The 16069-nt window shown below is 34.3% G+C and overlaps 1 protein-coding gene across 1 annotated transcript; it reads right to left on the bottom strand.

Annotated features, from left to right (window-relative positions):
- Window positions 1-256: 256 nt before the first annotated feature.
- On the bottom strand, window positions 257-15054 carry LOC145578786 (conserved oligomeric Golgi complex subunit 3-like). Its single transcript, XM_081636087.1, has 25 exons — window positions 14835-15054; window positions 14526-14609; window positions 14318-14425; window positions 13780-13824; window positions 13624-13698; window positions 13406-13501; window positions 13244-13321; window positions 11277-11362; window positions 10627-10693; window positions 10456-10518; window positions 10269-10370; window positions 9531-9635; window positions 9351-9443; window positions 6674-6762; window positions 5316-5535; window positions 5061-5147; window positions 4174-4290; window positions 4029-4061; window positions 3783-3869; window positions 3633-3695; window positions 3024-3140; window positions 1985-2077; window positions 1698-1823; window positions 998-1098; window positions 257-582 (listed from the first exon to the last, which is right to left on the bottom strand). The coding sequence occupies exons 1-25, from the start codon at window positions 14916-14918 to the stop codon at window positions 453-455; spliced, it is 2349 nt and encodes a 782-aa protein (XP_081492213.1). The 5' UTR covers window positions 14919-15054; the 3' UTR covers window positions 257-452.
- Window positions 15055-16069: the final 1015 nt, after the last annotated feature.

Genomic DNA, 16069 nt, shown 5'->3' with positions numbered 1-16069 from the left:
ATGTGGACTGACAACATTCCAGTATTATTCGCTCTTATGCTAAGTGATTAGCAAGTCTAGATGATTAGATGTAGTAAACAATAAAAAGCAAAATTGAGCTTAAGTTCAGCTGATTGTTTGGCTTTTCAAAATTGGTTATTCAAAATTAATTACAATGAATACTTCTTTAAAAAAAAAATTACTCGTACAATGAAACTTAAGATCCAATAAAAAGAATTTGGGGCTTACAAAAATTGTGTGTTGTTGGTATAACTAATGAATAATACAAAGGAAAAACAAATAATGAGAAGTTAAAAACATCTACAAACCTATAGTTGAATTCTAAATACGTATACTATCTGTGAGCAAATGAATCATCACTCTTGTGAATATAGTTTCTTGTATAGATTTAATATGAACAATTCCTAACACTTGAAGTAAATGGCTTTGCTTTATACGTGCTCCTGCCAAATCTAGAGTAGGCTATCAAGTTGCGCCTGTAAATCCTCTATAGAAACCACATTGATGCTCTCTATCTCTTCTGCTGAGTATTCTGATTTTACAAGTGATTGCACTTGGGTATGAGCTTCCAAAATATTTGTCCTACATAAGAGTCATTTGTAGAAAATAATCAATTCGTTGTCTAGAACAGGAAAATACAGTCAGTAGGAGACACAAATCTTTCACTCCTGAAGAAGCAGGGAACACTCACAAGACAGAACGATTATCAAGAGTAGATTGGAAAACCCAATGCAAGAGGCTCCCACCCAATTTGGGGATAGGAATTCGCATGTAATTGGCTCACATCTTTACATAAAGGATTTTTCATATGAAGAATGCAAAACTGACAAAAAGTATAAAATAACAGCAAACTGCATGTTTACAGGATTCACAGGTTTTTTTTTCTTTTTTTTTTTGGAATATTTTCTTTTTTTGTTGAAACACAGATTTCTTTATTAGCAGGTTCCTTGCAGGTAGAATGGAAAAGGTAAGAAAAAAAACACATCAAAAATCTTACTTTATTGGCTTGAATAATATTGTCCTTGTTGATGGATTCAGGAGATACAACTTCATCTTCCCTATCACACTTGGTAGCTCTTGCTGTATTGTAGAGTTAACCTGCAGATGATTAGGTAATCAAATTATTACCCAAGTGGCAACCAGTAATACCTATGATTAGGTAATTAAGTCATTACCCTCTTGAATACAGATATAGCTAGGAATTCGAGTTTTTGATACGATAACTAATTAATTTTTGGGTAGCGGTATAGGTAGAAGTTTGAGTGAAGAGGGACACAGCATATATACAGCATATATGGGGCTCTCTCTGTGGCTATTAATCAAGATAAGTAGTTTTATTATTACAGGCCCAAAACCAATTTAAAAGCTCTAGCATCTGCACTACACAAGAAAGCAGCAACAGAAGAAAAGAAACCCATGTTGCCACATGAGAGAATAGACAGAAAAGAGATGCTGAAAGGGAGCCTGGTAAGTCAGCAAAGGGCAATGAGTTGCGTTATCTTTAATAAGGCTTACATATGCTCTGTATTAGGGAATATTTTAGTCAACAAAATTAATCTCTGTCATGACAAAAAAGCAAAAATCAAAACTCTAGAAAATAGATGTTTCTACATATACCTGATCATGAGAGAGAGAGAGAGAGAGAGAGAGAGAGAGAGAGAGAGAGAGAGAGAGAGAGAGAGAGAACACCAAACTACCTTCTGAAGTAATTCAGACACCTTCTCTGGAGTTGCAAAAGCTTGCTCCTTAAGAGGTTTTGCCCTGACAGTCTCGAGTTTTTGATTTTGACTGCCTGAAGATATTGTGGCTTTCACAGCTGTGACCTACAAAGAGAAGGCAAAGTTCTAAAAGTTGATATAAAATTATAAACTAACTCTTCTTCCAGTCCCTGCTGGTCTGTAGCATATTTGAAACGAGGGTGGGGAGAATTTTCCACTGGCAAATAAGAGAAGCATATATAAAGCTCATGAATTCCAAGACAAACCTTGGCCACAAATGAAAGCAGTGGATCCACTATAAGCTTTGTCACCGACATTATAAATTCTTCACAAGTGGCTTTAAGAATTTTCTCCAAATCCTGTGAGAAGATTGTCCCAATTATGATGTGTTAGAGTAATTACATATCCATATACTAGTGTACTACTCCCTTCGTCCCTAAAAGAATGAGTGAATGACCCTTGTGGGCAAAATTCACAGGTATTAAGAAAGTGAAAAAGATAGTAGTAAAAGTACATTGGAAAATGTAATTCACATAGGGTTTGCAAAAAACTAAAGAGAGAAAGTAATAAAATTACATAGAAAAGCAAAATTTACATGGAAAAGCTAACTTTGCACAAATATAGTTGCAATTTGGAGAGTATTTTAATGCAAATGGGATGATCATTTTGGGGCTAGATTTAGGCCATAAGGGTCATTCTTTTAGGGACGGAGGGAGTATAAGGTTTAACATTAACTAGAAAATGATAAAGAAAAAAATTTAAAAAAAAGGCACAAAAATTAAGCTCAACCAAAACCCTCTCCCCCAACCAGGACAAACTAATCAAGTGGTCAAACAATGGTCATGCCTAGCAAGAAAAAGAAACTAGTAGCAATAATCCTTGCTAAGTTGTAGTCCAAATATTGTTAATAAAAATAATCCATGGCAAACTTTGAAATAATCGAATCAGTAACTATCCCGAAAAATAGTATTCTCTCTTCATTACACACAGAGACCTCTGTTGCTGCAGTTGCTACTTCTAAGACTAATTGCAATATTTAACTACTCCTTTGAATGTAACAATATCTACTCTAAATTTCTTAAACCTTTTCCTAAATTTTTCCATTGCAAATACCAAAACAAGGCTCCCGACTACAGTTGAATAGTTAGGTGTAAGATTGCATTCCTGTTATCATGCTGGGAGTGGAAGGTTAGTATTATCATTTCACAATATGTATGCCAAATTTCATAGCCAGCTCCACATATAAGCAATAAGACAACGTATAAATGGATAATCAATCAAGGCCAAGGAATTGATATCACATACCTTCTTAGCATCTACTTGACTTTCCAGAACCCGAGGAGAAAAAGTTCTAGCCAAAGATGATGATCTTGACCAATCAAACAGAGAGGCTTGCCCTCCGAGAAGTCGTCGAAGATGGTCCTGACATCAAAATGGACAGCATTATTCTATTTGCAGCCTTCTGTTTGACAAATAATAGACTCACAAACCTCTTTCATTCTCAATATTGTAATAACTATCACAGCGTCTATAAAAAGATAATTTGAATATAGAAGATGACTGGCATATGTCATTTGAAATTGGTACACATAGGAGTTCAAGAATCAAAAGTAACAAGATTTTTCCCAAGTTTAAACTTCAAAAAGTCTCTTACAACTCATTGCTTTCAAAATTCAAATTAACTAGTGATCAAAGCAATAGTCTGCCAACAAAAAGACGGTCAACATAATGATTTTGAGCTAGCTTAGTTGGCAATGACTTGGGAGTGGTAACCAAGATTTGATAATAAATCAGCTCTAAATTTGACCTTCCTTAAACCCCCCCCCCCCCCCCAAAAAAAAAAAAAAAAAAAAAAAAAATCCCTCCAGAAAAAATATAGTTTTTTTAAAAATCTGAAAGTATCAGCCAACTAACCAGCAAATGAGAAAAATCAAGCTCCTTATGTGTGACTGAAAATTCAATATCAAAAGGCGCAATCTGCAGCAATACAATTCGAAGTTAGTCACTATTTACTGCACATAACAAGACTAGTTACCAACCAAATACAGAAGACAAAAGTTCAACCTGCTCTCTCAAAATTAGAAGATGCTTTATCAGAAAAAGTTGCCCATCCATTGGTGACGACCTCTGCGATATGAGTTTACTTGCTTTCTGTAGAAACATATTTTAAAATAAGTAAAGACCACACGCTCATCAGGAAATTCAATATACTACATCAAACTTTACCTACAAACATAGATGTCAATCTCTCACACTCACAAAATATCAGTAAGACTTTCTAGAGTATGTCATCTGGATAAAGGCACTTACTTGAATGGACAAGGAGCAGACTTCCACTGTTTCCTGAAAAAAGATAAATTTTGTGAGTTGGCTAGCAAATTAACAAGGCTACATGCCTACATCTATAAATCTTAAATAAAAGAAAGGTATACTTTGTTGCCTGGTCACTAAATACCTGAGCTAGACCAGTGAAAACACCTGGTTCTAAACATCGATAAAGCTTTGACAGCAGTGAGAGAGTTTTTTCCAAGGGCGGGTACCAGGATTTGAAGACATCTTGATTCTCTTCACTCTGCAATTAAATTGGGGTATTGATAAAAATTATAAATCCTGGCTCTTGGAAGGTATCACAAACATTGTGTGCCGCATATGTGCACTCATATGATTATATCTCTTTTCATGCATGTGTCTAGATAAATGCTATATGTCTGTCATGTGTAACATATTCACATAAAATACATTATATTTTTCCAATCAGGTATCACCATATAGAGTTTCCACTTTCCAGTATGAAGCATGTGTACTACTGTACTCCCTCTGCCTTATTTTTAATCTATGCATTTTGTATCTTTGCACAATTCACATACTCCACTTCAGCCATAGATGGTGATTGAAATGGAAAGAAAAACATAGCTATATTTGATCTTGTTTGATTCAATACAACACACATTTTTCAAAAATATCAACTTTCAAACTTTTAATTGATAATTAAAGATATCAGTGAGCATAGTTTTACATTGGAAAGCGTGAAAGTCAACAGCGCTGAATAAAACATGGAGGTAGTATGGTGTAAACTTGAAAATAGAACCCCAATAAGCTTAAACAAACAATGTGAATTCCCATTTATAGTTAAACACCTCAGCAATTAAGATAGAGAAGGCCATTTGACCATCATATTGCAAACATTGAGCAGCTTGTTCATTCAAAATAATACAATTGAAAACAATTACAAATTTGAGTTGAGGAGAAACATATTAAACAAATTTTTGTTCAAGATATATGAAACGAATGCACTTATCTCCATCATACAAATAATAATTAACTAATATTCAACTAACTTACAGTTTGAGCTTCCTCTTTAACCTCAGAAGATTGTTCCAGTTTTGCAGGGTAATCCAAGTCTTCATTGAGAGGGTAATAATTTGCTATCTAGATGCAGAGAAAGAAGATGAAAAAGAAAACTTCAGTAAGATACGAAGGTTACACATACACATAAAGAAAATAACTCAGGAACAAATAGCAACACTGAAATATATGGGCCAACGGCAAATTTCAATAGAGAGCCGTTCAGGTAACAAAATTGAGTATAATACTCACTTCATCGCGGATATGAGTCCGAGCACGAAATGTTAGTCGCTCATGTACATCAGCCAAAATTCTTTCGAAAGTTGGCCGCAGACCAGCTAATGATTCACTCCGTCTACTGAGCTGCTCTCCAAGGACCTCGACTTTCAGTACATCAACAAGTTCACAGAGAAAATCGATATTTGTTTCATGAATAAACTTTGGGCGTAGAGTATCATACAAGTAAGTGCACCTGCAATTCCAGTTGAGGAGCAATGTCAATATGGGAAAAGGAAAATGGAGTATTAAAAAAACAAATTTCCTAGAAGTAGTGATACTAAGCTAAGAAATGAAAAGCCTCTTCATATAAGGATATAGTGTCTTAATATTCTATCCGGCTAATCTTCATAGTTGATCACTAATTAGGATCTCCAATTGGTAGCTACAGAAAGCAATATCTCTACTGGTCCCAATCAAGTTTGAGAAGAGACTACATTACATCTGAATTCTAGACTGCTCTATATCCAACCAATGGTGTTAAATACTGCAAGGTCATTGTACTAATAAGTTTTCACAAGTCAGAATATCTGATAGCTGAAGCTGGTTGTGTAGTACCATATTAGCTGATTGTATATAAGTGTGTGGTAAAAAATTGTTAGCTAATAGCTATTTAAGTATGTAGATTGCCAATAAGAGCATTGACATATTTAAGTATTAGAGAATAAATACTTGTTAAAAAAGGTAGATATATAAAGTTAGATTTTTATGAAAATATAGTGTGCGAATATGATAATAATTAAAAGGTACTTATAGAAAGTTTACAAATTGTTAATCCCACAAACATTATTTAATTACCAAGAGAGTTTTTTAGTCATTCCTACTCACTCTGTTTTTTCAAATTGCATCACTTACCTAAATATTCAGTTTTTTTTTTTTTTTTTTTTTTTTTTTTTTTTTTTTTTTTTTATGTGCATCACTTCCTTTTTTGGACACGTAGTTTATTTACTTATTATTATATCTCTCTCCTCACAAGGTCCCCACAATTACCATTTTTTAAAATATTATTCTCTCCTCTCACATCTCTTATTCTTTAACAAACTATTACCCACCTATTCCCAAACCCCACTAACACTATATTTTATAATGCATTAAATTCAGCTTTCAAAAACTAAATGCCGGTCAAATTGATGCACTATTACCAAATTACCAATTTACCACTATTTGTGCATAAAAAAAGCATGAGATTCAATCAACTATATGTAATAAACATAATAAAATAGTGAGTACATCACAATTCACTAGTACATGAAGGTGCACACTCAAACCTCTTTTGGCAAATTAAATATATGTAACCAAAATCCAAATGAGCAAAAGAAGCAATAGTAACTCACAAAGGATCTATCAAAGGAGCCAAACTTGCAACATCCTCTGAAGAAGCTGGGAAAAAATGACTAAATAATTGGTGTTCAAGCTGATAAACCTGCAATAACAATTTGATGTGTCTTTGTAAATAGTATATGATAAGCATTTTTTACCATATTGAAATTAGCAAAAGACGATAAATTGGGCACATCTACTGGCAGCTTTTTCAATGTGCAAGTAAAACTATAAGGATCCCACCATCCAAGTCTACAAGTGAAAGTTAAAAGTATGAATGTGCCTCTTTTGTCAATGGAGACTCACTTTTACTTGGTGTGAGATTAGTAATGACATCATAGTTGTAAGCTTGGAAATATCAAATATAACTACAAAATTCCTCAATCACTAAAAAAATCCTCAAAATTACAACAATCATTTTATCTCCAGTATACTTCATTCCTTTAATTCTCCCTTCCTCTTTTCTCTCTATCGTAAATTGTATAGCTGAGCTTAGACAACATTGCATCACCACCATGCCACAACAACCATGACTCACCTATGCCACCCTCCTCCATAACTGATGGCAACTACAGCCACTGGTCACCCGCTGCAGCTACCTTTGGATGAATCGAATGGTATTAGGGACGAGTTTGATTTTGTATTGTTAGTAATTACTACGTAGTACAATACTTGTATACGAACAAAAAAAAAAAGGTTAAATTCACATAATTTACATACTTTGTGAGAGAAAAACTGTGGTCAAATTTTGCTGACCCAAGCTACTGGAGGCTGGAGTGAATTAAGTAGTCAATCCTAATTAGAGTAACTAAAATAGGCAGGTCTTGCTTTAATTATTTTGCATGAAGTAAATCCGGGCTACTTTCATTTAGTGCAGGGTTTAATGGACTGAAGGGAAAAGATCAATTACTAGCATCAGGGCCCTTTATCAGTTGCAGTTAGACACCCTCAGATTAGAAGGTAAATAAATCCATTAACATTCCCAGAAGAAGCAAAATAATTATTATTTGTCAATTCCAGTTGTATTGCAATATGTACAGCTAACTTCCTATAGTCCTACATTCCTACGATCCAATGTATAGTAAAATGATGGTACAGAAAGCATAATCCCCAGACAACATAATCCTGAAATTGACGTCACCCAAGTTCATAAAGATTTCCCCTTTTATGACTTATAGGGACACTTGCAACATATTTTCATCCCAAACTACCAACTATGGCACCTTTGTATTTAGCATTCCACAGCTGAAATGCTGGTGTAGTAAAAATGATGGTATGAGAAAACATAATCCTCAAATTGATGTCACCCATGTTCATAGGAATTTCCCAATTTATGATTTATCGGGACACTCAAAATAATTTCATCCCAAACTACCAAACAAGACATCTTTGTATTTAGATCCACATCTGAAATAAATGCTCTCACTTCACAGCAAAAATTAAACGCACCATCCTCATTTATAAAACAAGGAAGTCTCTCAAAGCAGCGCACCATCCTCATTTATAAAACAGGGAAGTCTCTCAAAACAGAGCACCCAAAAAAAAAAAAAAAAAAACTGAATTCAGATGCTAAAAAGCGAATCTGATACTCGGCCTTCTTCCCAGCCAAATTCTAGCAATATTAAAATGTCCACATAGATTTCTGAACCTTATCAAAACCTTTTGTGTGACGAGCATCTTCACCCCCCATTCCTACGATCTACAAAATGCATAAACTTAAGTGTAAAGAACATTCCATGAAATATTATAGGGTTGCCCTTACAATTTTGACAATCTTGTTAATAATATTGGCCACAAAAACATTCTCTCAGTGAAGGTAGATGATTATAAACATTTATTAGAGCCCAGTCATAGTCAGAGATGCCTGAGTCATGCACTTTTCTTACTATCTTACTTTCACATTTGAGGTCAAACATCCTTAAGAAAAGAAAAAAGGATAGAGGATGAGACAAAATAATGCTAAGTAAAACCTTCATTGTAATCTTTATGTTGTTTTTCTCTTTTTTCTACAGCAAATTAGGGTTATACTTTCTCCACTTCATAATGTTCTGGACATATTCTGGTTTTATCCATTTCGTATTTTTCTTACATATCTACTTTATTACATTTTCAGCAATCCCCTCTTAATCATATCCCTCTCACCTAAAACTATTAAAACCTTTCCCCTAACCCTCTCTTTACTCCAGCCGCCTTTTTTTTTTTTACATTCACCCAACTTTGTACACACCCTCTCTTTCTTACTTTATCCACAATTTTTTCACACCTACCCATCTTTTAACACACTCTCTCCATTGCCTTAATTCTTGTGGCAACCATTAAAAAAACGGACATTATGGAACAGAGGTAGTAATTTGCTTAAAACAGTTGTTAGATTCAGAATCCAATACGAATATTTAAAGGGCTTATCTTTTACATAGAATTTCTTTTTAACTTTCATGCTAGTAAGGTGGGTTAAGAAATCTTTCCCTTCAAATAGGCTGTACACATTCAGAATTTACAAATTTAAAGATATGAAAAGGTCTTGAGTATTAACTTTTTAAATCAAAAAAGTTCCCCTAAGTTGTTGATAAAGCTCCAAATTAAGGAAGAAGGAATAGTAGAGACAATGCATTGAGATTTAAAATTAAAAACAAAGTAACAATGTGAACCAAAGTTCTCCGTATTATAACTAGTCTCAAATAGTACAATCACCTGTGCCAAGTATGCACACCCAGACCGAGTCAATGATGGCAATGCCTCTTTCTTAGAAAAGTCAGATATTCGCTGCTGCACAATGCCTTTTAGCTGAGAGAATTTGCAAATTAAGTATTGCAGGTGAGTGTAAAAAAAAAAAAAATTAAAAAATAAACACCGGAGACAACTCAAACTAACCAATGAAAGCCGCTGCTCGCTGTACACCTTGTGGCATTCGATAAGGAGCTGGGAGTACTCTTTCCGTGATGATCTGCTTTCGATTTCTTCAAGCACAAGCTTGAGCTGCACAGTTTCCAATTATGATTTGAAAAGGTAAGCAATGACCAAACAGCTCTATTTTAGACCAAACAGCAGCAGCAGAACAACAATGACAAATCCTTTAGACTATTCATGTATTACTTTCAATCAATCAATCAATCAATCAAAGCCTTAATCCCAAAAGTGGGGTCGGCTAACATATTCATGTATTACTTTAATTCTATTTTTTACAAATATATAAAATAATCTGTAGATGTGTACTATATTGATGAACTAGTCTCAATGTAAATTTTCAAAAAACAATTTTTTGATTATTTTTTTTAATTAATGCATAAAAGCATATATTTATGGACAAACTTATGCATTGACACATAGGCCAGTCAAGTATTCAAGAATGGAGGGATTACAATTTATTACAGATAATCATGGTAATTTAACTCAATTCTCTAATCAATGTGGCTTTTTGTTTAGGGACGGAAGAAATTATGTGTTTGTTTCTTTCCAGATGATGAAAAAAGCAAAATTGAATAATTCAAGACCAGATTTTCCGTTTCTGATACACTTCAAAACTTCATAAAGTAACTTTCTAGTGAATTATCCCCATAGCCACACCCCAGAAATAATCTCACAAGTCACAGCAGTTATCAAGAAAACTACCTCACTTGCAGCAGCCTTGAAACGGACATATATAACAGATGCCTCTACACCTTCAGAAAATGCTGGTTTACTGCCACCAATATTCCTTATTGCTTCATGAACCTAATCAAGACAACTTAAAAATCACAGAATTTTCTAACTTTAACAGTAAGAGCAAACACAACAATAATATATTGCTGATAATCACCTGAGATGATGCATTTTTGAGGACTGACTGGACATGAGACCTTATCGCATTCAAGGCTCGTGACTGTAGTCAACATCAAAGAGAAGAAAATTATATTTGAAACCTGACCTTAATCTTGATAGAAGAATTGCATTCTTAGTATCGTACACAAAAAGTATGAGTTATTACTACCTGGAGCTGTCGGAATTTGACCAAGTACACACTAGACTCTGCATATTGGGGATTGCTCTCAACGTACCTAAAATTCAGAATTCAAGCATAAAAATTTATACACTACAACATCCAAAAGGCAGCAGCAAAGACCAGTAAGAAAAATACAGCACTCTTAGAAACATAGTCAACACTCAGAAAGCAACTAAGAGATATTAGAAACCCAATTTTCTCAAAAAGGGTGGCAGTAGATACATATACATCTATATATTATAATGGAGTATTTTGGAGGGTTTCCTAAACCCACTTTTTATTTTCTAAAAATGCAAATTATAATTTTATTTTATAATTCTCTAAAAGCATTTATGACAGCAATATATTCTACGAACTAAACAACTATTTTTAATAGATTACTTTTCTTCATCTACTACATCCCATTAATTAAATAGATCAAACTGTATTACTTATAATTGTATTTTTATACCTTTTTTTTTATATATAAAAGAATATTGTATAATGCAAAGTACAGAACACTTCCTAAGCTGGATTTTTCCACAAGGAAAAAAGAAAAGGGTGTTATCAATGACCATTTTATACTGACTAAATTCTAAATTAATTAACCATGCATTAATTTTAAATCCAGGAATGTCTCAGGCCACTAGTCAACATACGATATGCATTCATCCAGCCGCTTCAGCAAAGGAAGAAAGTCTCGATTTCCAACATTCATGCTAGGGGAATAGAAGCTTGTTGAAATCTGAAAACAAAATTTGAAAAATTTAATTAGAAATGTAAATCTCGGAAAAGAGTGATGCAGTCTCTATGTTTTTGAGCTTCTGATGCCAGATTAAATGATCAGCATCTAGAACTTGAAAATAGCACACAAAAGCATATAAATACCAAATAAGAAAGATATAAATATACAACAAGCATTGGAATATTTCAATTACTGCAAAATCATATCTATATGAAACAACTCTCAATGTTATTCAAATTTATGAGAATATTCTACATAGTACCCTTATATTTTTTGTGCAAGTGCATACAGTAATAAGCCTAAATAAAGTACTCCCTCCGTTTTTTTTTTATAGGCAAGAGATGAGATTGCGCGAGTTTTAGGTGGTTTAATAAAATAAAATGTTAGTGGGGTAGATAAGGTTATTATTTTATTGAAAAGTAAAGTGGTCTGAGAGGGAGTGGGGACCATTGGAAGAGTGAGAAATGATAAAGAAAAAGTGGGGACATTAGTGGGTAAATATATATTATTAAATTATAAGAGACTTCCAAAAATATAACTCTAGCTTATAAAAAAAAGGACGAAAATAGTAACTCTAGCTTATGAAAGAAAAACGGAGGGAGAAATCGATGTTCACATGGTACTCTTAAGATTTGTGCGGGATAACCTCAACACCGTTAGTAGTTTGGAAAATTTATTGGCATGACACTATGAACTGCCCCAAAGAGAAAGAGTACTATGTGTATTGAGACAAAGGAGAAGTGAAAGAAGATTGAATGGTGGTTACAAATATTAGGAATCGAAGAGAGAAGTATATGGAGAAAATCAGGAAATTACAGACAGTTATATCTTCATTTACAAGTACTTATTTAGCTTTTGTGAGAGCCAAGCTAATCAAATTTTTTAAAACTATCTTCAGATTTTAATGTTATCCAAATTATAAACCAAACTAGCTTTTTCATCTCTTAATGTATCTTAATGTCTCCCTGATTGCATAGCCCAGATGACCCATTTTATATTATTAGTAAGGCCCTTAAGAGTAGCATGGTGGGTTGTAGATCTGGTGGTTAGAAGGGAAGAGAGAAAAATTAAAGTTAGGGTTTTCATCTATGACGGTGATGGTGGTTTTCAAATTAGAAGGTGACGCTTTTTAGTGGACAAGTGATTTAGGTGAGCTAGGGTCATAAAGACGGAAGATTGTGCAAAGGGATGTTATTTTTTTTTAAGGATGGAAAATTTTGACGGGTTAAAAGTGAAAATTGGTGTAGAGGGCAGTGGTATTGGTGAGGGCGGCAGGATCCGAACGAGTTCGGGGTGGCGAATCGGTGAAAATGGAGGTGAGTTGGTGATTTTTGTTTGAGGGTGCATAAGTTAAGGGTACGTAGGCGCATCAGTGTATAGGTGGTGATTTTCAGTAAGGGTGGCGGTTGTACGGAAGGGAAGGTGATGGCTTTGATGAACCTAGTGGTGGCTGTTTTATAAAGAAAGGTTGAAGAGGTTGGGAATTTGGGGTCTATTAACCCTAGGACAAATGAGGTAATTAAGGGTAAGTATGTGAGTTTGCAGTTATAAACCGTCCATTATAGTGTGGGTCAAGTAATATGACATTTCCTTTATATGAATGTTAGTCAAGTAAATAGAAACAGAGTTAGTATATAAACAGCAGCGAAACACTTCGCCAAAAGAATACAGGCATAGCCACATCAACGAACAATATACATGTTACATAATAGATTACCATTGCTTGCATAGGTCTCAAAATGAGATAAACAATAGAAATGCCACTAGCACTTTGAAATTGTTTCTCTTTTAATATAACTAACAATTAGTCTTGGACATGAAACACCATAATTTTATGGGCTGGGCCTTTTTTGTTGATGAAAAAGTATAGTGTATGCTTACATTCTCCAATTCATCAAAGTAACTAAGCTTACTCCGAAGAGCATCCGCAAATTCAATCAATCTCTGCTTTTCAATTAGCTGCAAAAAAAGAAGATAAAAACCCAAGTTAAAGAGATGGAAGTAGCCTTCCCATTTTAAGGAATTAAGAGATTGAGAAAATACCAATCTATCACATGCATCGTGAAGGGTTTTAGTCTTAGTTGCCACTGCTTGATGTTGATATTGTAGCTCATTGAACAATTCAAGGGTATCATCCACCTGCATCAAATATAGCCAAAGTTGCATATCATGCAAGGGGAGGATATTAGCTGATAACCAAATCTGTATCACAAAGCCACCCAATGGACTTGAAGGTCAAAATGATAAAAATGCATATCAACCTGGCGAAGTATATCATCACAAGTTTGAATACGCTGTATCAGAGTATCTACATAATGTCTGTACTTTTCCTCTGTCTAAAAAAAGAAATAATCAGAGAAATATCCAAGTATCATGAGCACATATAACCAGTGTATCAACATTACACAATGACTGACCTCTGACTTCATGGCAGCTTCAAGGTCTGTGAACCATTTATAAAACTGCAGCACAAAAGGACAGACATAGAAACAAGCTTTCAGCTAATGGCTGTGTCTAAATTTTGAGACTTACAGCTTCGAAATCCTAAATACTTTGTATGACATACATAAATGATTAAAACTAAGAAAGAAATGAACACTGCAAAAAAGATTGATGTATGAACATCCACCTTTAGACATGCCAAAAGGTAATTTCACATTATTTCATCACAATTATAATAATATCACCATAAATTAACCTCAAATTGTAACAGCGTGTATGAAATATTGACAATTCTAACAGATAATAACATAACATTTATGCATGTGTATCAACCATTACTCAATCCACTAGTGTTGATATGTCAAATTAATTCTTTCCTACCATTTGAATCATATTGCAATGATAGCAAGATAGATATATAAAAATCCATGTTTAAGTAGTACATCCAAAACGCAACTGTAATAAAGATACTGATTAAAAGTTTCAAAGCCATGATCAAAACAAACTGATCACCTGATTTGTGTTAACCAAAACAGCCTCAATAGCAGCAGAGTTATCAGCAACACTGTCCGGCGTACTAACAGATAAACCATGTCCCTGCCCCGGTACTCGATCCTGCGCCTATAAGACAGACAATTACTCAATTCCGACACTCGAAACTAAACCACCACCACCACCAAAATCACCACGAAATCAAAATACAGAAATAAACGAAAGGTACCAAATTGGGAGGAAAGGGACGCTCGGCAACAGCATGAGACAATGCAACGATTGCGGATTGTTGTTGCTCTGTCAATGGAGCATTCTGAATTGATCACAAAAATTAAACTCAGAACATCAACAAAATTCCAGGGGAAAAAAAAAAAAAAATCGGATCGGAAATTAAACCTAATTCATTCAATAAACCAAATCAGCATTGCAAGATTGATGAAAATTGATCAAATAACAAGCAATGATAAACCCTAATTAAAATCAAATCAAAGCAATGCAATGATTGAAAGTAAAATTGAGAGGAGAAAGAAAGAGAGACCTGTTCCCAAGTGGAAGCGAAGTTGTAGCCCTTGGAAACTGCGCCAGATTTGGGGAGAGGAGAGGAGTTCTTGGGAGCCACCATTGTTGGTGGAGTCGTCTTCTTCGAGTGCAGTAATTTGATTTGATCACTGTGGTAGTTGTTTCAGAGAAGAGAGACTTGGGACTTTACTTTGGATCTGGTATGGCGTAAAGGGGGCTAATTGGACATTTACTTTGGCCTTAGGGAGATAAGTGTAGTGTAGAGGCGTTAATTCGGGTGTTCGTGTCGGGGTCGATGAGATTTGGTCGAGTCTACGTCAAAATTGAGTTATGCTACGGAGTAAGTTACTCTAGTTATATCAGTCGAAAGCTGAATTAGATGTTTCTCGAATCGGTTTCTGTTGATTCGGGTCGGTCGAGTCAGGTATTACCAGACCTATATATATTTTTTGGTTAATTGGTGTTACCAAATCGTTATTAAAATACTTGCTAATGAAATGATAGGGTGAGGTATAAAGATGATTGAGCGGAAGAACATGATTTGCCCGATGATTGTTATTGATACGGAATATCTAAAGATGATTGTGGGTTGTGTCATGTGTTTTGGGATTGACTAAACCCGACTTATAGGTGTGCCCACTCACTTGTATCACATTATGTCATTCCAAAATGTTAAAAAAGGTGACACAAACACATCCCTACGAAACCACTCACTGCCTAGAATGTCATGTCATGCCAAAATTTTGGAAAAGACGATACTCCCTCCGTTTTTAAATACTTGCTCCATTTTTCTTGGGCATGTGTGCCGATGCAAATCTTTGATCAATTATATTATTAATCATCAATAAATAAAAATTCTAACAATGAAAATAATTTATTCATTTAGACGATTCCAACAAATACCCACAAGACTTTTTTTTCTTATGTATAAATCACAAACATTAGTCAAAGTAGGACAAATGAATAGTGCAAAAAATAGAAATGAAGCAAGTATTTAAAAAACAAAGGGAGTACAAACAAATCTTTACAAAATCAATCGCTAAAGGTCATCATGTTGCTCTATTGAATTTTTTGCAAAATGACATGTTAGGTGCATCCTACTCTCACATGTCACTATGTTGTGTTATGTCGTGCTTGCATGCCTTAATTAATTTTAATTTTTTTTTGAAAACTAATTAATTTTAATTTTATTTTATCATATTTTGTTGTGCTTTTCGAAAAAGAATGTTGCCCTAGTATGGCTTAAGAGCAAAG

Source organism: Chenopodium album, chromosome 14 (assembly GCF_948465745.1).
Source record: "Chenopodium album chromosome 14, dcCheAlbu1.1, whole genome shotgun sequence".
In the NCBI taxonomy this organism is placed as follows: Eukaryota; Viridiplantae; Streptophyta; class Magnoliopsida; order Caryophyllales; family Amaranthaceae; genus Chenopodium; species Chenopodium album.
This window is presented reverse-complemented; position numbering and strand designations above follow the sequence as displayed.

Excerpts from the sequence above, each read along its gene's own strand:
- LOC145578786 (XM_081636087.1), bottom strand. The coding sequence starts at position 14,918 with ATGGTGGCTCCCAAGAACTCCTCTCCTCTCCCCAAATCTGGCGCAGTT. Across the intron at positions 5,148-5,315 it reads GGACTCATATCCGCGATGAA|ATAGCAAATTATTACCCTCT; the intron begins GTGAGTATTATA and ends CTCTGCATCTAG. Across the intron at positions 1,824-1,984 it reads TGCTTTCATTTGTGGCCAAG|GTCACAGCTGTGAAAGCCAC; the intron begins GTTTGTCTTGGA and ends TTCTCTTTGTAG.